The sequence below is a fragment of the Callospermophilus lateralis genome, chromosome 3 (assembly GCF_048772815.1).
Source record: "Callospermophilus lateralis isolate mCalLat2 chromosome 3, mCalLat2.hap1, whole genome shotgun sequence".
Classification (NCBI taxonomy): Eukaryota; Metazoa; Chordata; class Mammalia; order Rodentia; family Sciuridae; genus Callospermophilus; species Callospermophilus lateralis.
The window spans coordinates 175370347-175395289 of NC_135307.1; the positions used below are offsets into that span (position 1 = coordinate 175370347).

General features: G+C 43.2%; 1 protein-coding gene across 1 annotated transcript in view; it reads left to right on the plus strand.

Moving 5' to 3' along the window:
- The first annotated feature begins 971 nt into the window (after positions 1-971).
- Positions 972-24943, plus strand: part of Chmp4b (charged multivesicular body protein 4B) — a 36020-nt gene continuing 12048 nt past the window's right edge. Inside the window, exon 1 of the mRNA XM_076851710.1 lies at positions 972-1297. Within this exon, the coding sequence (XP_076707825.1) occupies positions 1108-1297 (190 nt within the window). The 5' untranslated portion in view covers positions 972-1107. The remainder of the gene's footprint in view (positions 1298-24943) is intronic.

Below are 24943 nucleotides of genomic sequence, written 5' to 3' on the forward strand. Positions count from 1 at the left end.
AAGCAGTTTACATTCCCTATCTCACATAAACTTCTAGGAGGTCCTGTTATCATCATGTTCAGTTACAGTTGCAGAAAGGGAGGCACACAGGGTAGGGGAAGTAACTTGCCCAAGTTGTCAAGGCAAATTTTGAAGCTTTGCAGTTTAAGCCCTGTGCCAAGGTAGTTAGCCTCTCCCTTATTTCAAGAAACCTGTTAGGTGTGTGAAGAGTAGAAAGGCATTACATGTAGAGGGAACAGCATTTGTAAAAATAGGGCTAGTACATTAAACTAGTTTGTGTCACTCAGTTCTGAGTCTTGGTTTTCTCATCTACAAAATAGGAACATGTATTATCTATCATGGGCTGCTTATGGGATTTAAATTTGATAATATGTGTAAAACACATTTCACAATGTGTAGTTCATAGAATGTGCCCATTAATTATATAATATCACATAATATATAGTACACACTATATATTACATATAGCATTTAACATAACAACTATAATATTTTATAACATTATAATTATAACATCATTAAATATAATATTTAAAAATTATCATATAATATATAAGATAACATAATATTATATTATTATATTATAAATATAATTATAATTATTATTCTTTTAGGAGCTAGGATCGCACTCAGGGCTCTAACATCATCCAACCACTCCTGCCTTTTTGATACAACATCCCCAACTCCTATCTTTTTAATGCTGTTAATTCCCTTCCTGTTCTTCCAGCCCTACAGAAATTTAGTCCTAGGGGACTACATTTCCCAGCATGCCACCTCGCCCTTTGACCCCAGCGATACCAAAAAGGTGCGCCGTGGAGCTCCTCAAGCCGGAAGACTATAGCCTCCCGGCATGCAGCGCGGGCCCCACCATTAGATTCGAGGCGCCGCCAGCACGTTGCACACCGGGAGTTGTAGTCGGCGGCGCGTTGCCCTGACGCCGGCCGGGCCGGGCGTGGGGGCCTGTGGGAGGTGGCGCGGCCGGGCCCAGCTGCGGGGCGGAGGCGGAGGAGAGGCCTACGGCGGCAGGGAGCGGCGGGGCCGGGAGCGGGCGCCGGAGCCGAGCCGAGCCGGAGCGGGCGGCGAAGGCCGCCTCGGCTAGCAGCAACCATGTCGGTGTTCGGGAAGCTGTTCGGGGCTGGAGGGGGTAAGGCCGGCAAGGGCGGCCCGACCCCCCAAGAGGCCATCCAGCGGCTGCGGGACACGGAGGAGATGCTAAGCAAGAAACAGGAGTTCCTGGAGAAGAAGATCGAACAGGAGCTGACGGCCGCTAAGAAGCACGGCACCAAAAACAAGCGCGGTGAGGCAGCCGGGCCCCGCCACCTCCCCACTCGCTCCCCTCAGGCTCCCCGGGCCCGGACTCTACCTTCGTCTGATTCGCCTCGGGGTCTTCTACGACCCTGGAACTCTTCCCCGTCAGACTCCCTTCTGTGGCCTTCCGGGTTGGGACGCCTCTGACCTCTTCAGTATCTCCCGACCCTGGGCTCTTCCACACCAGACTCTTGCCACCCCTCTCCTCTCCGGCTCTCCTCACCCTGCCAGGCCCCTTCAGACCCTGATCTGGCAGCACTTGCCTTCTGTTCCTGTCTGTTCCTCCTTTTCCTCTGTTTGTTCTCACCCACCTTCCCGGCCACTGCTTCTGACTCTTCTTGGCTCCTGTCTGCTCCCCCATCCTAACATTTAAGTGCTTCCTGGCCCCACCCTTGCCCTCTCCCGACCCCTACGTGGAGTCTTTGAGTTGCCCTTAGCCCCTTCCCTACCCCTGACTCAGGGTTCTCCTTGAAAACTCTCCTCGATGGAGAAAAAAGAAGATTGGGGGACAAGAGCCCCCCCCCCTTTCAGCTCTGTTTACATTCTAAGTGAACTTGAACAAGTTGCTTTCCCCTGAGACCTCAGTTTCCCCATCCATCAGCTAGGGTTTGGCCTCCATGAGGCCTAAGGTGTCCTCCAGCTCTGTGATTCACTTTTGGTTGCCTCAGCTTGGCTTTATCAGTTTCCTTGTATTGCAATCCTGTGACTCACTGCTTCCCCATCGCTTCTGAACTAGAAATATGGACTCCAAGCCTCATTGGCCAGACTCCTCCCCAGTCCACACTCCCGGTTGTTGATCTTTGAGGCACCCTTACTTTACTTCTTGTTGTTTTATTGCATTCTGAGCAAGTACTTTTTATTTTTCTTGAGTGAGGTGAATGTGAAAATGCTTTGACAACTGTAAAGCTTGTTTTTTTTGTTGCTGTAATGTGATAAAGAATCATAGTAGTAGCAGTGCTTCCCCTCAAAGAGGGCAGAAATGAGAGGGGTTTAAGAGTCAAACAAGTATTTAACTCAGAAGTCAGCTAGCAAAGTCTGTAGTGTGACCTTGAGCTAGTTAATTTACCCTTCTGAAAGGAAGATCTTGGATTCACAGTGCTCAGCACATAGTAGGAGCTAAATAGTTGTTTTTGCCATTTTAAAAAAGAAAAAATTGTGTATCCCAAGAATACTATTCTGCAATAATCAACAAACATTCTGGAAATTCTTCCTGAGTGCCTAATGGTGTACTCATAGGGGTGAACAAAACATGACCTCCACCCCAGTGGGGGAGAGACAGATACAGAACAATAAATGAAGAAAGAATTCATTTTGGAGATGGAATTAAGTACTGAACAAGAAAAACAGGTGATGGGTAGGAGGGATGTCACTTTTGATAGAATGATCAGGGAAGGCCTCTTTGAAAAGGTAAAGTTTGAACTGAGCCTTGAGATGGAAGGAGGAGCCTTCTAGGCTGGGAGAAGTGCAAGGGAAAAGGCCAGGAAGTTGGCCAAAAGAGAAAGAAAGCAAAATAAGTGTAGTGATTGAAGGGAGAGTGATGTGAAATAAGGAGAAGGTCCAATTGGACCTTCAACTTAGAATCCAAACTTTTCAGTTGTAAGTTCAAGGATTGGATTCTAAGTGGATAGAAGAATTTTGGAGTTTTATGTTGGAGTGTGCCCTAATCAGTGATAAGAGTTTTAAAACATTGTCTAACTGCTCTTTGGAAAGTGGGAGGGGATGAGGGCTGGAGTAAGGAGGCGGGTCATCTGGCAGTTGTAGATGTCCATCTGAGGCCTTGACTCCAGTTGTAACTATGGAGATAGAGAGCAAGGCTGTATTTTGCTGTCACTAGCTTTTTTCTCTGAGAACTCTCCCTTGATTAGGATTCTGTTATTTGCCAGTGGTAATTAGAATCATGGTTTCTGTCTGTCTGCACTGTGGAAAGCTTGTCCTGTTGCAGGGTAGTGGAGGAGGTTTCAGTTTACCTCCTCTCCCATCTGAGAGAGCAGTTGTCCTGTAGTTTCTGCAGTTGTACAGGTGATTGAATTGGCTTTCAGGAGGTTTGGAGAAAGGCTGCTGGCATGCTGGAACATCAGTCTCACTTGGCAATTACTGTTCAAAGTAGTCTTTTCTTTTTTGGAATCCTCCTGCCTCAGACTTTTATGTAGCTGGGATTTCAGGTGTTCAACACAGGGCTGGGTTCTAGTCTGTCCTTGAGTTAGCCTGTCTTTTTGTTACTGTCCTCTGTAAGAAGGGTCTTATCTGCTTCCTGGAATGCTTCTGTGAGGTGTTAACACCACCACCTACATACCAATCACTCAGCATAATTATTGACCTGCTACAGTGCTGGGACCTTGAGCTTCAGAGATGAGCAGACACTGTGCCTGCCCTCCAGGAAGTCAGGATTGGAAGTGTGGGGGTGGGGGAGGGTGGAGAGTAATTATGTCAGTGTTAAAGCATGAATGTCTACGTGGCTGAGGCTGAAGAGGTGAGTTTCTGTGGAAGGGCTGTTACGGGCTTTGAAGAGGAAGGAGAATGAGGTGGGCCCTATTGGAGGGTGTCAGTTTACCTCCTGTCCTATACTCATTAGCATAAATAAAGGAGTGTAGACTGACCAGGAAGGGACTGAGAGGCAGGAATACAGTAAGGGATGGATAGAATCTCGAAGGCCTGGATTTGAGCTATAGTTTCATTACTTTCTAGCTGTGTGTCAGGGGCAGGTTACTCCAAGCCTCTGAGTCTTCCTCTATAAATCACGGTTCTAGTCTTTGCCTTATGGGATTGAAATATGTTATGTATGCAAAGCTCTTAGCATAGTGCCTGCCATATGGTGAGAGATCAATAAATGCCCTCCATTATCATTATCACTGGGAGACCTGCAGTTGTTCAGGTGGGAACAGAGGGCCCAGAGTAGAAGCATGGAAAACAGAAAGAGAAATAACACATGTCAGGGACTTCTGAAGGAGAATCAAGGAAGACTTGGTGATTTAATGGAATTGTGGGAGTGGGTCGGATGAAGGAGAGAAGAGAACAACTCCAAAGTTTACAGTTTGGACTGTTGTAGATGGTGATGCCATTAAGCAAGCCGGGAAACAGGGGGAGAAGTGTCATAACAGTACAGAAGTTTATGAAACTCTTACATTCGAGGCTCACAGCAGGAAGTTATGATCATGCTCACCACTGTGATCCCAGCACACCGCCTGGCATTTGGTTAATGCTCAGTGTTGTGGGTATGTTCTGGTGTTCCCATTGTACAGAGAGGAGAATGAGGCTTAAGGGGGTGGAACTCAACTCAGAGACTAATATATTTGGTGGCTGCGGGCTTCTTGCATTCTGTTTACTCCCATGATCTCCAAAGGTATCATCATGGCCTTTGTTATTTCTTAGTTTATTAAATGCCCCACCTATACAAGGTGTGGTGCTAAGTGAGAAAGAAATGAGAGAAAAGTGATGATACCTCTGGTTTTCTACCTAAAAAAGATAATGAAACATAAGATTCTTTTCTTTCTTTTTTTGCTGTACTAGGCAATCACTGAGCTATATATTTGATCTGTATCTTTGATCCTTTATGTTTCATTTTAAGATGGGGTCTTACTATGTTGCTGAAGTTAACCTCAAACTTGCCATACTGCTGCATCAGCCTCCTAAGTAGCAGGGAGTACAGGTATGTGCTGTTGTGCCCAGCTACAGATCAGTTTCTTTTTATGGCATGGTAACAAGTTAAGGGAAAAAATCTACCCTAGGTGGTTCAGATTTTACCCACCTCCCTTTTTTTCCCCTGTTTTAATAAATTGGAAAATGATTTGTAGAAAGGACCTTACTTCAATAAGAGAATTGTGTGAGATTAGGAAATGGAGACTGGGTATCTCAAACACCCTACATTGGTACATTTCTGTGGATTTATGGATGCAAATCAGTTCATTTGCAGGTTAATTTAGGTTCAGCTGAGAATGTTGATGGATTCAAAGAGGCCAGGAGCTCATGGGAAATATATCCTCATTGAGTTCTTGCTCATTGCTGCAACAAGGGTGGCATTCTCATATTTAATAAAGTCACTCTAAAACATTAGCATATGGGAAGACATCTTAATAAGTTAAATTTATAGTGAACATGGCCTTTTGATTCTCTGGCATTTCAAGATATCAGGTTGAAAACCACAGCATCTTAAGGGTATATGTGCCAACAGGAGCTCCTATCCCAGAAACCCAGAGGTGGAAAACCTGAAACCCACCCAGGGAACTAAGCAGTGAGAATTTCCCTTAGTGATATTGAAATTTCTCATTAGAAGAAATAGTTGGCCAGATTGGGTTTGCTTTACTTCTTAAGACAGATGGAGTGTCAGAGTGGCCCTATGTTTTGGCTGTACAAACATGCTGGCGCCTTTGATTCAAATGACAAAATCTTTTCTTGCCCCATTTGGCAGGGAGATTAAATATTTTTAAGTGCCTGCTGGAGTAGGTTTATAATGTGATTTGAAATTCAAGATAGATTTTGCTTGGAAATTTAACCAATGTGAGGACCTTTAAGCTGGCCCATTGTGCTGGGGGAGATCTTGAGTTGTCCAGAGTTGTAACTGAGTGTGGGGAGTGAGGTCCCAGAGAACAGCCTGTGATGTAGACAGGCCACCAGTTTCTGAGGCAGAAAGCCAGGATCTCACTTATTTCCAGTGGTCAGAGTCCTGACATGGAGTCAGGGCCCACTGGGAGGAACAAAGATCTGAAAACATAGTCCTCTTGCTCAGAATTGTTTTGTGCTGTGCCAGTCTTGAGAGAGGATTTTCCCAAACAACTTTAGATTGGTCATTTTGAGGAAGGATGAGTATATTTGCAAGGAAAATTTAAGCACACCAACGGGAAACAACAGATCTGGCTGTTATGGTACTTACCTGCTCTTAAGGTGTTGAGCTCAAGTCAGCTGCCTTCTGGAAGGAAGGCAGCGTGGTGGTGTAGGCAAAAGATTCCCAGTTCACATACAACTTTACTACTTACCAGCAGTTACTACCCTCTTCTGCGTTTCGTTTTCCCATGTGTTAAAAGCAAATACTACTACTTTCTTCATAGGCTTCTTGTGAGGGTCTGGAATAAGTGGTGTGTGTATACAAAGTGTTTAGCAGAGGGGCTGGCACATAGGAGAGAGGTGTTTCCTTGGCTTCCTCCATATAGTCTTAGGCAGAGTAAGGATTAAGAGTAAGTCCTGGTGAGAAGTCCTGCCTTCTCACCAGGACTCAATAGTTCAGCAAGGAAAACCCACACTGGTACAAGTAACCATGATGAAAGACAGACTATAGTAAGATACAAATGAAGCATTAGAAGAAAACACAGCGGGAAGAGAGAATTCTTCTGGAATTGACGGAGTTGGTCTTACCCAGCACCCATCCAAGCCCAGATTCGCTTTGTAAGTATTCCTGCCTAGTGATCAACCTCCAATTGAACCCCTGTGCTAACAGCATCTGTATTAGGTGCTCTGTCCTCGCATATCACAGCCTACTCTGTCTTTGGACAGCTCTGACTGTGAAATCACCTTTTTATTTGAAACTGAGGCCTGATTTCCACAGTACCTTGGATACAGATTGGGGTGGTAGCTTTGTAGGGGAGCAACCTGGGCTGGTGGAGTCATGTTGGAGATGAAATGTCTGGGGGCAAATCCCAGCTCAGACATTAGACAACTGTAAACTGGAAAACAGGCTGTTAATTCTTCATCCTGGGGCCACAGAGATTGGATCTGATCCCCCTTCGAGGTGACAGATGGAGAAAGATGGTGCTTATTTCTTAAGCCTGCACTTCTCTGGGATAGACCTCAGTTCCCTTGATTATTCATTACGTGGTGTTTCTGTTCCTTCCTTGTGATCGTCCTCTAGATACACTCCTGTTCACATGTTGCTCTTGTAGTATGCTCTCATAGTGTGCAGTGGGCAGAGCTGAATACTCAGAATATTCCAGCCAGGGTCTGAGTAGCACAGACCAGAACATACAGGGTCAAGTCATTTGTTTAGGAGTTAATTTAATTCTGTAGCTTTTTGGCCCTGATAATTTCCATATTACTGAGACAGATCCCCCACCACAACCAAAAAGCAATCCTACTTTCCTGTGGCCTTTTGATAATAAAGAAATGTTTAGGGGCTGGGGTTGTGGCTCAGCGGTAGAGCGCTCGCCTAGCTTGGGCGGAACCCGGGTTCGATCCTCAGCACCACATAAAAATAAAGGCATTGTGTTGTGTCCATCTACACCTAAAAATAAATATTTAAAAAAAAAGAAAGAATTGTTTAGATTCTGTACAGCCATTCCATTTTGTTTGTGTGTGTGTGCTGGGGATTAGACCTAGGGCCTCACATGCTGAATACGTACTCTACCATTGAGCTACACCCTCAGCCCCTTATTCAGCCCTCTTCTTCTTCTTCTTCTTTTTTTTTTTTTTGTAGTTTTAGATGGACAGCATGCCTTTATTATTTGTTAATTTTTATGTGGTGCTAAGGATCAAACCCAGTGCATTGCAAGTGGTAGGCAAGTGCTCTGCCACTGAGCTAGCTACAGCTCCAACCCCTTTTTAAAGAGTCAAGAACCCAGCAAGGTGGCACATGCCTATAATCCCAGCAGCTTGGGAGGTTGAGGCAGGATTGCAAGTTCAAGGCGAGCCTCAGCAACTTAATGAGGCCCTGTCCTAAAATAAAAAATAAAAGGAGGCTGGGGATATGGCTCAGTGGTTAAGTGCCTCTGAGTCAAAGCCTAGTACCAAAAAAAAAAAAAAAAAAAAAATTAAAAAAAAGTCTTAGCTGAAGAATTGAAAGATTGAGGTGTACGTGAGCTCTGGGCGCGGTGGTGCACACTTTTAGTCCCAGCGCCTAGGAGGGTTGAGACAGGAGGATTGCAAAATTGAGACCATCCTAGGCAATTTAGTGATACCGTGTTTCTAAAGAAAAAATAAAGGCTGGTGATGTAACTCAGTAGTAAGAATGCCCTGGGTGCAAAACCCAATACCTTAAAAAAAAAAAAAAAAGAAAACCAATAAATAGGGACTGGGAATATAGCTCAGTTGGTAGAGTGCTTGCGTCACATGCACAAGGCACTGGGTTCAATCCCTAGCAAAACACACACACACACACACACACACAAATAAATAAATAATAACATAAAATAAAAAATTCTTATTAAAAGAAAAAAAAAAAGAAATAAACACGAAGTTAACATGAAGAACTGACAGGCTTTATTCTCCCATAATTCAACCTCTCTTTCTTTCTTAAAGGGCAAAGCTGCCTAGAGAATTTATTTGAGAGAGTCGGGGAAGCTATACATCCCTTTGGTTGTGGCTATTTAGCTCAAAAGTTTAGTGACACAGCATAGTGAAAGGTGCTGGTTTGGGGTTAGAAGACCTGTGAGTTCACATTCTATCTCTGCCACTTGGTAGTTTTGTAATTCTAGGCAAGTTTCCTCGTATCCCTAAGTAGTAATTGTCACTGTTGTCACTTCATCACTGAGCTATATCGAAGTCCTTTTTATCTTTTATTTTGAGGCAGGATGTCACTAAGTTACTGAAGCTGTCCTTGAACTTATGATCCTCCTGCCAAGTTGCTGGGATTACAGGTATGCACCACCATGCCTGGTGAGCAGTAGCTTCTAAAACTGCAAAAATCAGATCACAGTATTATGGCTTTGGTACAAATTGTGGTCTGTGGAAATTTCTGGGAATTTGTCACAAATGCATACTCCAAGGCCACATCTTGACTTATTGAAGCAGAACCTGCCGTTTCATGAGATTCCCTAGGTGGTTTGTATACTGATTAAAGTTTAGGGTATTTTGAAGCTGATTCCAGTGTTGAAATACTGTTTAGGGATTCCAGTGTTGAAATTTAATATTTTTAGTCTTAATGCTGCATAGATGGACATTTGCATTTAATTTCATGTTTGTTTTTTTTTTTTAAAGTAGCTGGAAACTTTTGCTTCATTCCTGAATCCATTTGATAAGATAAGCATATTTTAAGTGGAGCTATGTGCCAGATACTGTCCTAGTTGCTAGGTAAGTGCAGACAAGTCAGGTCATTGTCTCTGAGGAGCTTGTAGTCTAACAGGCAGGTAAAAATTGGGGGTACAGTGTGATCTGTTTTGGAGGCATGTTCAGAATCCAGAGTACTTGACATGCAGTAGAGGGAGCTGAGGCAGTTTCAGCTACATTGGAGGGGCCCCAAATCTGTTTTATTGAATAGTTTTTTTGGAGAGTAGTGAAATGTTAATTCAGAAAGGAACTCAAAATATGCAAGTGCGTATATCTTTGAATTGATAGGAAAAGTGTTTTGAGAAAGAAAAAAAACAGTAACAAGGAAATATATGTAGTAGTTTTTAAAAGCACTTTATCTGAATCAGAAACCCCTAGAGTGGGGGGGCCATAAGAATGGGTCAATGTTTAATTTAGGTTAGTCATAAAATAATTAGCCTTGGAATACTAAATTTAAGACATAGTATATTCTGATAATTAATTTGTCTTGCTTCCTACAAAAAGAAGTAGGATCTAAGAAATCTAAGGAATGTTTTCTCTGTTACAGTCTGCATAAGCAGGACTGTAAATTCCTTGTTGTACTCCTATAAGATCTGATAATTATAAAAGTAAAAGCAAGTCTTGTCCATGTGTGTAACTTGGCTGCTGTTCCCTGCAGAGGCTTTGAGAGGAGTTGCTGCCCAGACTAGGCACCCGGAATGAAGTGTTTACTTTGTGACTTCCCCATTGGGGTGAAGAAGTTGATTATGAAGGTGTCCCAGTGTTCTTAAAATTTGAAGTCATTGACTGGCAAAGCTGACATTTAAAACCCAAATGATTGCTAGTTTTTAATTCTCCCTCCAGGGCTGGGGATATAGCACAGTTGGTAGAGTGCCTGCCTCGCATGCACAACGCCCTGGGTTCAATCCCCAGCACCACCACAAAAAAAAAAAAAAAAGCTAATTCTTCTCCAGTGGGTCAGTGGCTTTCACCTCTCCAAAGCATTTCTCCCCTTAGAGTCTTACACACCGGTAGTTCATTGTCACTGATTTCTTGGCAAGTCTGGAGTTAAAAGATTTGAGTGTCAAGTTGTAAATGCATAGGTAGCTTTCTGTGGTCAAATGCAAGGGGGGAACTGGTGTCAGCCTGCTTTCCGTACAGCTCAGGACTCCTAGTTGACAGGGCAGCAGGACTCAGAGCTTTCACACAGTCCTTCACTCCCCGCGCCCCCCCCCCCAAAAAAAAAAAAACTGGAATTGAACCTAGGGATTTGTACATTTTTAGGCAAAGATTCTACGACTTAGATATATCCCCCCAACCCTTTTTTATTTTGAGACAGGATCTCTCTGAGTTTCCCAGGCTGGATTTGAATTCAAAATCCTCCTGCCTCAGCCTCCCAAGAAGCTGGAATTATGGGTATGTGCCATCATACCTGGCTTACACATAGTCCTTCTAATGCTTAGATTTTAGAGTTGTAAAGAACAGATACAGGAAAAACAGATAACAGTATAGAAATACTTAGGTAATTTTCATCATCCCCGCCCCCAAGAATGATCGATTGATTGACCAATCTTCCTTCCTTCCTTCCTTCCTCCCTCCCTCCCTCCCTCCCTCCCTCCCGCAAATGATCGAACCACGACCTCATGTGTGCTAGGCAAGCATCATACCACTGAGTCACATCATCAGCCCTGTATTTCAAACTTTAAAATTTTTTCTGGAGGGGGAAAAATCATAAAAAATAATAACATCCCCCATCTTTTGGAAATGTCATATACTTTGTAAACTTGATCACTTTTGATCATTAGAGTAACCTCATGTGTTCAGTGGTATTGTCCCATTTCAAAGATGAGAAAGTGTTCAGATTACATGAATCACTGGACTGTCCCAAGTCAGACTTGGGGGTCCTGAATTGGACTGCGTCCCGTTGAATTCTGGTGTCTTTGGTGTTCACATAGGCTAGAACTCCACATCCTTGAGTGCTCATAAATTGTCAGTGGACAGAATGCTTTTATTGGGAGAGAATTTTTATAATATTTCCTCCCTAGTGTGAGCACCTGTAGAGGAGTACTTCATGTTTATACAGGATTTTATGGCTTCCAAATCAGTTTTCCATCATAAACTGTTTTTTTTTTTAATTTTAATTTTTTTATTTGTCGTAATCTGGTTTTGAAACTCGGCAAAGCCCTAAAGCAAGCAGGGGAGGATGGATGTGATATTTAGCCCCATTTTGTAGAAGAGGAAACTAAGGCTCAGAGTGATTAAGTTGTTTCTCCAAAGGCAGAGTCAAGGCTAGAACCCTCTTTAAGATCTATATTTAGCGCTTTCCTGCCATGTCACACTGCCACCTGGCTCCTTCCTATTCTCATTTTCAGCTTCCCCTGCCAGCTTCAGCAAGGCTGTGTGTCAGCCTTGTAGTAGGTAGGTCAGGTTGGGAATGGAGTCCTTAGTGTGGCTGGATCATACTGCATACAGTGGTACTAGGGCCAGAAAGGCAGAAAGAGAGACTGTTTATACATGTCTGGAATGATTTGATAACCTTTATTCATTTATATTAATCTACTCACAGTCTGCTGTGACATCAGCATTGTGCATTTCCTCACCTGGCTTCTGCCTTTTCCCATGACAGGCTAATTTTCTTTGTAGTCTCTGGAATGGTGTTTCTCAGCCTTGGCACTATTGACATTGGATTAGAGAATTCTTTGTTGTGGGAAGCTTGACCTGTGCATTGTAGGGTGTTTAGCAGCATCTTTAGACTCTAACCACTAGATGTCCATAGCATCCTTCTCCAGTTATGGCAATTAAAATGTCTCCCAATATTCCTAAATGTCCCCTGGGAGGACAGAAGCTCCTCAGTTGAGTGCCACTGCTCTAGGGCTTGTCAGCCGAGGCATATCACTCTAGAATGCCAGAGTCAGATCTAAGGATGAAAGGGTCATAAAGAGCAGGCTTAGAGGACCTGATAGAATACTTTTAGTCATACACTTTTGTTGTTCTGAGGAAGCTGAAGACTAGAGTCTTAGCTCAGGGCAACCTGGCTTTGCTTTCTGGGAGTCTTGCTTGTCTGGGACCCAAACCTGAATTCTTCCCACCCAGGGTTTTTTTTAATCAATCCCAAAGATCCTCAGTATTTTCAGGTTGGACAATCCTTTTCTAATTCCAAAACACATCAGGAATGGTCATGTGATAATAGTTGTACTTTTAGTATCCATTAATGAGAAAATACAGCGTATAATTTCCTTCAACCAATTTTCATTAAGCATGCACTTTTCTGTGTCTCTAGCCTAGGGCTGTCTGTCATAAGTGATAGCAGGTGGTCAAGTGGTAGATACTATATTAGAGTGTGGTATGCTTATAGGCAGATTGTCAAGAGCACTGGAGTGCTAACTGGGAACCCAGTGGGTTCACAACCTGTAGGCTGAGAACTGACTATTAGAAGCATTTTACCAGGAGATTCAAGAGAATAGCAGGTCTGAAACTCTGGCCTTTTCCTGAAACCATGAACTGTCTCTACACTTGAGATGGAAATCTCCACACTCTGGAAATGAAAAGTCAACAGGCTACCCAGAGTCCTCAGGGCAGCTCTCTCAACAGCTATACACTGGGGCATTTGTGATCAAAGAAGAGGCATTTGGCTAGAAACAAGCTTTAAATTTCTAGCATTAGTTGGTAAATGGGGCAAGGGTCTAAAGGGAATTTAAAATAATGGCCTTGAACTTGAGAATCTGTGTTTCTAGAGACTCTCATCTCAAAGCACTCAGCTTCTCAGACAGGAACTATTATTCTTATTTCAGAGATGAGAAGTAGAGAGGCCAGGCCACACAAATGTCCCCTTAAAACAGAGGAAACCTTCCAGGCTCCTCCTGGGCATCTTTCAGACAATGACAGTAAAAGGAAAAATGTTGTTAGAGTAAGTTCCACCCAATTAGACAAACATTTTGAGTATTCACTGTGAAACTTCATGTGTAGGACACAGTATAGCACTCTCCAGGAGCTCCAGTCTGGTGAGCGCTGGAGAAGACAGCCATCTCTACAATGAGGCACATTGTCATTGGTATTTAAAGTATGGCAGGAGAAGGAAGGAGGGAGAAATGAATTCCAGCATGGAAGGGAGAATTCTCATGGGGTCTTGACAGACGAATGGGATTTGGGACAGAGGAAGGGAGGGGTAGGACCATTGGAAGGGTCTGTGGGAGCCTCTCTTGGCTGACAGTGACCTGTTTCTGAGGCAATACATCTTAGGTTCAGCTAAGACTCTGAATTCATTTACAAAAATCTTGAGAAGCACACCCCTGGGTGCTCTCTTCATCACCCATGACAGTCAAACAGAGCCAGGGGACTTCAAGACTCTGTGCACCCAGGTTCTAGTTCTCCTCTGTTACTGTGTTTTTTGGGGCAAGTGCCTTCCCACCTCTGGGACTTTGTTTTCTCAACAATAAAAAGAGAAGCCTGTGTTAAATGAGTCTGAGGTTCTTTCCTGGCTACCATCCTCTGAGTCAACAGGTGCAATGTTCCAGTGACCCTCCAGAAAGCCAGGTGTTGCTTCAAGCAGTTTTGCGGCATAAAATGATGGAGTAGCTCAGCATTCATTTGTCTGTTAACAGCTTGGGTATGCCTCTGCTCATTGTAAAAGTTGAGGGCGGCCACAGGCTGTTTTGTAGAGGTGCTGGACATTTTTCCATTTTGATTTCCTGGTTCAGAGGCCAGTGCTGAATAATGGCTTTTGGCTGCTCCCCTGAGCCTCCATCTAGGCAAGAAGCATAAATGCCAGAGGGAGACTTTCCTGGTGCTTGGGCCTCTTTTCAATCAATGGCCTGCCTCCCTGACTTTATTGCCAGCCTTTTGACAAATCAGAGATTTCTTTGGGGATGAGCAGGCTCAAGCCCTACTGGACAGAAACCCAGCAGCGACCAGTTAAGCACACTAGGGGTGCATCCTTGTGACAGGACTTTACTTGATCACTGACCCACCTGTGGGACCACAGGGTATTAAGGCATTTGTCTCTTATGTAAGAATAGTGGAGAACCAAAGCAGCTGCTAAGGGCTGGCGGGACTTGAGTGGTTGTGGTTAAATCTACTCTAATTTAGGATGGTGACTAGTGATCACCATCTCCAGTGGTGATGTGGGGAGTGTTGGAAAGAGGCCTGTGTTCTTGTGCTTAATGTAAGTCCTGGCCCCAGCAGGAGCAGCTAAGCCTCTTAGGAATATGGAAAACATCACCCACCTGGTTCTAAATTAGGACCTTTAAAACCTCAAGTCCCTACTAGTGCCCATTAAATCAGCTCTTGCCCTTTTATTAACGTGCACAGTGTATTCCTGTCTCTTAAGCAGCTTTGGAAAATCACACAACTTCAGAGCTCATCTTATCCATACCTAGAGAAATTCCACACCCAGAGGGTAGGTGACCTGTTAATAGAGACAACTCACTGGAGGCAGAGCTGGTACTGGGAACCTGTGGTTCCGGTTTCCTCATCCAGTGAGTTCTGCAGCCTCACTGTTCCTCAAACAGCCTCTGTGGCGGCCAGTTCCCAACCTGCCAGGTTTTGAAAATAAAGTTAAAGTTGTCATGCAGAAAGCCAGCTGACAGGAGAGGCAGAGCAAACAGTTGCTATTTCAGGGGGTTGTTTTCTTTGGAGTTGTAACTGGTTGTCAGTGGTTTGGTGAGCTGGCACAGCCTGAGTGGAGAATCACAAATCCCAAGGTCTTGTTGCTGCTACATTTCTGACTCTGTGTGAGCAGGCTGATAAGTAACTGTCTCTCCGTGTGTCCCAGCTTCCTCCCATCTAACAGTTCAGAATAATTTCTTTGAGCCCATTTTACAAGACTGGGGAGGATTAGGAAATCTGTAGATAGACCTAAGAAAATGTTGGTGTACATAAATAGCAATTTTTGGTGTCTTTTTAAAAAATTGAGGTTCAACATATTTATAATAAGGCAGACAAGTCTTAATTGTGTAGCTCAGTAAGTTTTTACAAATGTATACATATGTGTGTATATTCAGGCAGTGTAGAGCACATTTGTAGCAGTCTTGATGATTTTTTTTAACAGATGAGGACTTGAAAAGAAAGCAGAATTTGTTTACCCCAACTACTACTTCTTTTTTTTTTTTTTTTTTGGTACTGGGGATTGAATTCAGGGGCACTCAACTATGAAGCCACATCCCCAGCCCTATTTTGTATTTTATTTAGAGATGGTCTTGCTGAGTTGCCTAGTGCCTTGGTTTTGCTGAGGCTAACTTCGAACTCGCAATCTCTGCCAGCCTCCTGAGCTGCTGGGATTACAGGCATGAGCCCCCAACTTCTTTAAGAATCTCAGAGGCCATTTATCCTTCTATTCATTCCATGTGTTTCCCCAACACCTTATAGTACAGGATGCTGTGCTAGGTATTGCTGGGAGCACAGAAATGAGGAATGATTGGCTTCTGTCTTGGGTTTATAGCCCACAAGGGATTATGACCAGAATCCAAGGGAAAAAGTGAGAAGGGCTGGAGAAAAAACTTGGGGGAGAGGAAAGTGTGTGCATGTTTATGTAACATGCGTGTTAAGTTTCCCAGTCTCTGAAGTGTTTGTAAACCCACATGAACTATAGCCACTTCTAGCCAGTTCTTTGCATTCTCCAGCCAAGTTGATACTTGGAATGGTACAAGCCCGGCTGAAGATCTGTAGTCGTGGAGTTTGCTCAGCCTTGCCTTCTCCTCTGGGAAGCATGTGGCAACTGGGACAGCATGGCTGAAAGCAGAAGCAAAAACAAGCTTTCCTTCCCTTCTTTAGCCCTTAGGCTCTGAGGAACTGACTTCTCTCTCTCTCTCTCTCTCTCTCTCCTTTTTTTTTTTTTAGTTGTAGATGAACACAATATTTTTATTGATTTATTTATGTGGTGCTAAGGATTGAACCCAGTGCCTCACACATGCCAGGAGAGAGAGCTCCACCACTGAGCCTAAACCCCAGCCCAGCTGACTTCTCTTTTGTCTTGTGAGGTAATTTTGGCCTGATTTTCTCTACCCTGTTTGGTGGTATACTTTATTTTTTTATTTTTATTTTTTAAAGAGAGAGAGAGGTAGAGAGAGGTAGAGAGAGAGAGAATTTTAATATTTATTTTTTTTTAGTTATCGGCAGGCACAACATCTTTGTTTGTATGTGGTGCTGAGGATCGAACCCGGGCCGCACGCATTCCAAGCCAGAGTGCTACTGCTTGAGCCACATCCCCAGCCCGGTGGTATACTTTAAAACGTAGACTTTTCTATTTCTTAAGTGAAAACATACCCAGGAAGGGCTTTTCTGAGCCTTTGCATGAGAATCAAGTTTTTGTTTGATTTTAATTGCTAATAAAGGCATATGACTCTGTGGTTGGTAGGAGGCAAGAAGGCCATGTCCAAAGTGGATGCACAGGGATTGTCTTCTTTAAAGAAAGGCAGCTGGGGTAATTAAGACCAGTTCCTAAGGTAGGGGCAGTGTGAAGAGACAGCACCCTAGGACATCTGAACATTACAGAGCCACATCTTGGTACATGTGTAGAGAGCAGATAGGAAAGAAAGAAGGGCGATGGCTCAGCCTGACTGACTCTTGTTGGGGTTCCAATGAGTTACTGTGTCTCATCAGAAATACAGGCCTAGAAATCATTTAGGTCCATTTACCTACACCATTTACAGATGAGGAAAATAAGACTTTTGATCAGAGCTGGCTGGCAGCAGAGCTGGAGCCAGAATCAGGTCTTATGTCGGATGGATCATGAAGGCGCTAATCAGTTTAGGCAAGGGTTATGGCAAGGAGACGAGTACAGAGTGTTTAGGGTTTTATTTTGGTTCTGGGAATTGAACCAAGGCCTCATGCGTGTATATCACTTCATGCAGTGGCATATACTGTACCATTGAGCTATATTCCCATCCCCAGTTTTTGTTGTTTTTAATTGTGGTAGAATATACACAACATAAAATTAACCATTTTAACCATTTATAAGTGTGCAGTTCTGTGCCACTTCTTGTTGTACCAATCTGTTTCGCTCTTAAGTAAAATAGTGCTTATATTTGGCTCTTGCCATTAAGATTAGCTATTTGACCTCTAGGAGCTTGGGCCCTCGACTGTAAAAATGGCTCTGGAGTCAGCGAACTGAGTTTGAATTCAGACTCCACCTTGCTAACTGTACTTTTTAGTTACAGGTGACAGCATGCTTGCTCATACCATTTTACCTTGCAGAAAGGGAATTATTGACTCTCATGACTGTGGGGAAAGGGCAGGGTAGCTCTCTTTCTGCCTGTTGACTTTATTAGGTACTGACTTCCTTGTGAGTCCAAGTCCATGGCTGCAGGCCACTAAGGTTTATAGTTTTGGTTCCTGGAGGGAAAGTCCCTCCATCTATCTCAGTTCTCTCCCTGCTATATTAGAAAAATCCCAGAGCGGGCTTCTGATTGGTTCCAGGGATCATGTGCTCATGGCTAGCCAGTCACTATAATCCAGAGAACCAGGTTCTTTGTCTTAGCTTGGATCCCAGGCTTGTCCCACCACTTTATGGCCTGGGAGGCCAGTCTGTTTGCAAAGGCTTGGTCTTTAAGTTGGTCCTTAGGAAAACAGTTGCCTGGTCCTGTTTCTCCTCTTCCCTAGCTCCTGTTGGTGCGTAACCCCAGCAGGGCTGATGGGAAAGGTAGGAGACTTTGCTGAGCATCTACTTCCTGAGCCTTAGTTTCCCTGACAGTACGAGTGTTGAACCAGTCAACACTGAGTACCTCCTTTGTACCAAGGACTCAGAGGTAAATATGGCTCTGTGCCTGTCCTCCAGGAGTGAACATTCTAGTTAAATTGCATGAAGTTTAAAAAGGAGATACTCAGTAGGATACCAGGACTGTGTGCCACATTTTTTGTGGACCAAGGGAAGGCTACCTTTTCCCAGAGAGAACCTGCGTCTCCTTTCATCCCTCGCCACCACAGGAGAATGATTTGTCTCTCCAACCCCCAACCCTTCCCGCCCCCTCAGCATTTCTCTTTGATTGCTAAAGGAGAACTAGCTGGTTTAGTTTCCCTGTTGCTTTGCTCTTCTAACAAGAGCAGCATCCACAAGTTGGAAATACTTTTCTACTTATGTTCCCCTCTCCCCCCACCTCCTTACAAATGTCCCAGTCCCTAGCCCTTTGTTGTCCTCTCAGTTGCCACTCTTGTGTTTGTTCAGGCAGAAGGGGGCTCTTGTTGGCATGGATTCAGCTGGAAGCAGAGGAAGAAAAGCCAGTTGGAAAAGAAACAGTGCATCCCAGCCTGGGAACGGAAACCAAGGGAGGCCTTTTCCCCTTCTGTCTCAGCCAAGAACCTGCTCACCCGAGCAAGTCTGGCTAAGAGCATCCAGTCTGGGATCTGGTGGGTGCGGGGAGGGCCTTCACTTTTATGGGTGGGACAGACTGTAGCTCCAGTGTCATGCAATTAGGCTGTTCTTAGCTGACCTTTGCTGTTTTAAATACAACTGACTTTCTGTCTGAGGAGAGGAAGAAATTGGCTGTTGCTTTTTTGTTTATACTTTTTTTAGCCTGTCCTATAAATGGTACATAATTTTAAAAGTACCTTTCCTTCCCCACCTACTCTATGTCTCTCAAAGGTGACCGGCTATGAGGCCCCAAAATAGTCCCTGCAAATACAAATGCATGATTGTACAGTCTCCTGATGCACACACATGCATAAATAGTAACTCTTAGGTTACCTTTCGAGTGTGTGTGAGGGGGGGCAGGAGGTACTGGGGACTGAACCCAGGGGAACTCTACCACTGAGTTACATCCCCAGTCTTTTTTTTTTTTTTTAATTTTCAGTTGTTGATTGACCTTTATTTTATTTATTCATATGTGGTGCTAAGAATCAAACCCAGTGCCTCTCACACATGCTAGGCAAATACTGCACCACTGAGCTACATCCCCAGCCCCAGTTATTTTTATTTTATAATACTGAGACAAGGGTCTTGCTGAGTTGCTGAGGCTGGCCTCAAAACTTATTCCTGCCTCAGCCTCCAAGCCCTTAGGATTACAGGAGTGTACCACCATTCCCAGCTTCTTAGGATACCTTTGAATCCTGTGCTCTTTATAGTTTTGTGAGAAATTATTTCGATTTGACCCATTCAGAAGTTCCTGAATTTCATCTTCATCATATGGATGAGAATGAGAATTCAAATCTCAGGTGCTAATTTGAATTTTGAAGGCCACAGCTCCACAGAAAGATCTGGAGAGTGATTTCTGGTATTGGCCCTGTCTTCCCTGAGTGATTTTTTTTTTTTTTTTTTTTAAATGGCATCTCCATAACCTGGCTACCCCTGCCAGGAACCTGGAAGTTGATCCTGAATCTCTTTCCATTTCCTTTGCTTGGATGTTCAAACAGGTGGCACAGGCCCCTGGAGTCTTCCTCTGAGTGTCTCAAGTGCAAGCCCTCTGGCCAGCCCTCTGCTGTGGCCTCAGTTCAGACCCTTGACACCAAACCCTCTGATTATTGCAGTGGTTGAATATTTTTTCCCCCAGCAACCAGGGGGATCTTGCTGAAATGTAAATCTGCTCACATTTCTGTCCTGTTTTGAATCTTTTAATAGCTTCCTAGTAACCCTAGGATAAAGTCCAGCAGCTCCGTAGCCAGACATACAAGTCTATTCTTTAGTTTCTCTCCTAGACTTTTATCTTTGCTTATTACTCTGGGTGCCTCTGGGTTCCTCCCGCTGGGAGATGGCCCTTTGCCATCCTTTAAAATGTGTGATAACTCAGCAGGGTGCGGTGGCAACTATAACTCTGACTCAGGAAGTTCGAAGCTAGCTTCAGCAATTTAGCAAGGCCCTAAATAACTTAGAGCTTGTTTCAAAATAAAAAGATTTGGGGATGTGACTCAGTGGTTAATTTCTGGTACCAATATATATATATATAAAACTTCAAAGTCAGGTTTCCTCCTCAAGTCTTCTCCAGCACCTGGTGCTTACCTCTTTCATTGTCTCCCATTACCTGTCTCTACTGGCCTGGGAGCTCTTTCAGCCTTGGGACTGTATAATTTTTGTCCTTAGGTTCCTAGCAAAATATCATGAGCAAAATATAATCTCTGATATAGTAAAAAAGAGCATAGGTTTGGATAGTTCAAAGAATTTTTCCATTTCATCTGAGTAGTCAAATTTATTGACATGATGTTTTTAATAATATTTCCTTCTTATCCCTTTCTTCTTAAAAAATATTTATTTTTTAGTTTTAGGTGGACACGATATTTTTATTTTATTTTTATGTGGTGCTGAGGATCGAACCCAGTGCCTCATGCATGCCAAGCGAGCGCACTACTACTTGAGCCATATCCCCAGCCCCTCTTATCCCTTTCTTATTTGTGAAATCTGTAGTGATACTACATCTGTCATTCCTGGTATTTGTAATCTTTTTTTCCTGATCAGTCTGGCTAGAAGTTCAATTTTTAAATTTTTTTTTTTTTAGTTATAGATGGACCACATTTATTTATTTATTTTAATTTTTTTTAAGAGAGAATTTTTTAATATTTATTTTTCAGTTTTTGGTGGACACAACATCTTTATTTTATTTTTATATGGTGCTGAGGATCGAACCCAGTGCCCTGCGCGTGCCAGGCGAGCATGTTACCGCTTGAGCCACATCCCCAGCCCCCTGTATTTATTTTTATGTGCTGAGATCAAACCCAGTGCCTCACACAGTCTAGGCAAGCGCTCTGCCACTGAGCCACAACCCCAGCCCCTACTTGTCATTTTTATCGTTGTTCCTCATACATACATACACTCATAAATAATGATTGTATTTTCTTTTGGCTGCTTTTGAGTTTTTTTTTTATTATTAATCTCTGGTCTTGATGAATTTTACTGTACTATGCTCTGGTGTTGTTTTCTTCGTGTTTCTTATGTTCAGGGTTTGTTGAGGTTGGATCTGTAGGTTTATACTTCTTATCAAATTGGAAAAATTTAAACCATTATTTCTTGAAATATTTCTTTCACTTAGTACCAGGTGTGTTTCTTTTAGATAGTTTATGTTGTTATGTATTCAAGTTTAGCAGTCTTGTTTTCTGCAGTGTTAATCTGCTGTTAATCACATTTAATAATTTTAATCTTTCACAGCTCAATTTGGATTTAAAAAAAATCTTCCATATGTTTCCTTAACTTTTTGAACACATAGCAGTTATAACTGTTTTAATAAAAGTCTTTGCTAATTCTGACATCCACATTAGTTCTGAATTACTTGATAGTTTGTTGATTTGTTTTTCTTCCTATTATGGATATTATTTACCCACTGTTTTGCATGCTTACTAATATTTGATTGGATGTCAAATATCAATTTTACTCTGGTAAAATTTCTGTATTCCTTTACATGTTTTTTACCTTTGTCTTGGGCATAATTTTCTTGGTAACATTTTGTCCTTCTGGGTCTTGCTTTTAAGATTTGTTAGGCAGGGTCGGAGCAGTGTTAATCTAGTACAAGGCACTTATTCCCTACTTCGAGATAAGACCCTGCTGAAAAACTGTGAATTATGAGGCTTTTCCCGTCTGGCTGAGGAACTGTACTCCAACTGGCCTCTACTTCTGTTCTCTCTCATCCTTTTTATGGTTCCTTAGGTAGCTGCTGCTGCTTCGTGTGTGCTGGTCACTATTCTGCTGTTTCAGGGTTACCCTCTGCAGCTCTCTTCTCTGGTGCCCTGTGTTCTGCCACAGCTACTTTGGTCTCTGCAGACTCTCAGCTCTGTCTTGTCAACCCTGAATGTAAGCTTAGTCTGCCTTCTTGTACCTCGGCCTAGAAACTCTCAAAGCAGTAAGGACTGGGGCAGTCATGGGTTCACCTTGTTTATAGCCTATATTTCAGGGATCATTGTCCTTTTTTGCCTGATATTCAGTGTCTTGAAAACTACTTTTTCATTTATCTTGGGTGGGAGGGTAAATCTAGTCCCTTCCACTCTATCTTAGCTGAAGCAAAAATGTTTATTTGTTTGTTTGGTTGGTTTTTGGTGCTATAGATTGAACCCAGAGCCACTCTTTACCACTGAGCTACATCTACAGCCCTTTTTATTTTTATTTTTTTATTTTGAGACAGAGTTTTGCTAAGTTGCTTAGGGCCTCATCAAGTTGCTGAAGCTGGTCTCAAACTTAATTCTCCTGCCTCAGCCTCCCAAGTTGCTATGATTACAGGCACGAGCCACCATGCGCTGCATTTATTTGAATCTTGTCTGCTCATTCATTATTCACAAGTTTTTAGAGTTTAGTTAGTCACTTTTAATCTTTCTAGGCCTCAAATCTCATTTGCAAAATAGGCTAACTAAATGTATTTCTTACTATGATGATTAAATGAAAGACCAACTTTCTGAATAGGTGTTAACTTAGGTTAGTATGTGAGAAAGGAAGAACTCAGAACCAAAGGTTGAGCTCCAACCATTAGGAATTAGAAGAAGGAAAGGATTTAGGAAAAATGCACAAGAAGAAATGGCTAAGGCTGAGGGTGTGGCTCAGTGGTAGAGCATTTGCTTAGTATGCGTGAGTTTGATCTTCAGCCCTGTTCCCCTGTCAAAAAAAGGGGGGGGGAAGAAATGGCTGCTGGGTAGGGGAGCCATGCTAGGGTGTCGTCCAGGGCTGGCAGGAGAGGATTTTCAGGCAAGAGGGCAACACTGCTAGAATTTGTAAGGTCGTGAGGCATCTGGGTTCACATTCTGACTGCATTTACCTCTTCTTCCTGAGTGACATCTGTGGTGAGCATTGAATCTCAGTACTGGCTGCCTTTACCCAGCTGGAGCAGCTGAGTTCAGAGGCTGGAGGGAGTCTCCGATCTTTCTAACTCAGTTTGTGAAATCAGTTAAAATGAGAGAGAAACTGCTAATTTCATTGGACAGGGCAAACTTGATTATGTGACATGCTCAGGAAATGGATTGTAAAGATGTTAATTACATTTTCAGGATCACACAAGGTCAACCAGAAAAAGTTTTTTTTTTTTTTTAAATCTAGTTAGAACCACATGGCTTCCTGTATCGTGTTTCATTTGGAGGAAGACTAGAATATCTACCTTCCCCTTGTCTTTGATGAGAAGTCTGAGGTCCTAAGAAGTGAGAAAACTTGTTTAGTGACATAATTTGGTTTTGGCATAGTTGGAAATGAAAGCCACATACAGGACTACAAGACCATGCTGCAGGTGGTATTTGGACACAAGTCTTTTCAGGAGTTGTTGAAGGAGCGTTAAGCTATTCAGGACACTTGGCTTGGATTCTTTGTCTATTACCTCTAATTTTGTGACCTTAAGCAAACTTTTGGGACTTTATTTAACTAGCTTTAAATTGGGCATAACCTTAATTGCTTGAAGGCAAGCAGTTTGTACCAGATAACTCCTAGCAGTTTCCTCCAGATTAGTGTCAGGTGTTAGAGGGCCAGTCCAGAAGCAGGTGGTGGGCAGTGGTAGGTTCTGAGGTGAATGGGAGTGTGCTCCTTCTAAAAGATGACAGCTACTCAGTTCCAATGGATTGTTGCTAGGTGCCAGTGTGGTTTCAGATACTCTGAATTTACAAAAGAAACCCCAAAGATGAATTTTTGTGTGAAATATGTAACATTCAAATTTACATATTAAGACATGTTTTAATTAAGACTTGGAACAATTAAAACATCTGTGTGGAGCTGGGGTTGTAGCTCAGTTGGTACAATACTTGCTCCTCACATGTGAGGCCCTGGGTTCAATCCTCAGCACCACATATAAATAAATAAATAAATAAAAATAAAGATATTATGTCCATCTACAACTATTAAAAAAAAAATCTGTGGGCTTCATGGATGCTCAGTGCTAGCCTCTGAAAGCTGTTTTAATGAAATTCTGTAAACTTTTGTGTATAAGAAAGGACCTTGACCTTGGATTTCAGAGCATAGACTTTGACTATGACTCTCAATAACTAGGGGTAGGTCACTTTCTTTCCTAGGATCCTAGTTATCCCATCCTGGCCCTGAGTTATCACTAAGAGCTACATATTCTCTGCTGCCTGCTGTGTCTGGGAAGTGAAACAGCTCTTCTTGGGATTGGGGGTGTAGCTCAGTGGTAGATTGCTTGCCTAGCATGCAGGAGACCCTGGGTTCATCCCAGCACTGCCAAAAGTAAAAGAAAAAAAATCAATCTCCTCTTTCTGTCTGAATAGAATCTAATTGCAACAGAGCTATGGGAAGCTATCAGCCACCCTTTTGGAAGCCACAGCCAGCCACACAGACCCTTCTGCTGGTCCCTTTGGTGGGCCTGATTTCCCTTAGCCATTTTTTCTCATAGCTTGGGCCACTCCTGCTGCCTAGTTCTGGAACAGACCACTGCTCACTCTGGGTCTGTGCCTCTTCCCTTGAGGTGGTACCAGGTAGTCACAGGGGAGGTCCCAGGCTGACTATCTCTGATAACAAACCCTTTGGACCCTTTGGAATCTCAATGGGGTTAACGTAGGGAAAAAGCAGGCAATGACAGAAATGTGGGAAACCTTAAGGTCTTGCGAAGGTCCCTGGACCTCTGGCATGTAGAAGGAAGGCCACTAGGAGACAGAGGGCATTGACTGGTAAAGAAGTGACAGGACCTGACTGAGCATTTTGGTATGCCTTGCCTTTCTTCCTTTCTCAGTATTGTTAGGGACACAGAGAGGTAGCTTCTGCCCTTGAGGGGCTGCTTGTCTAGGGAAGACATAGGACAGGCATGGGAGAAGACAGTTATCCCTTGAAACCTAGAAAGAAGAATTCTGTACACTT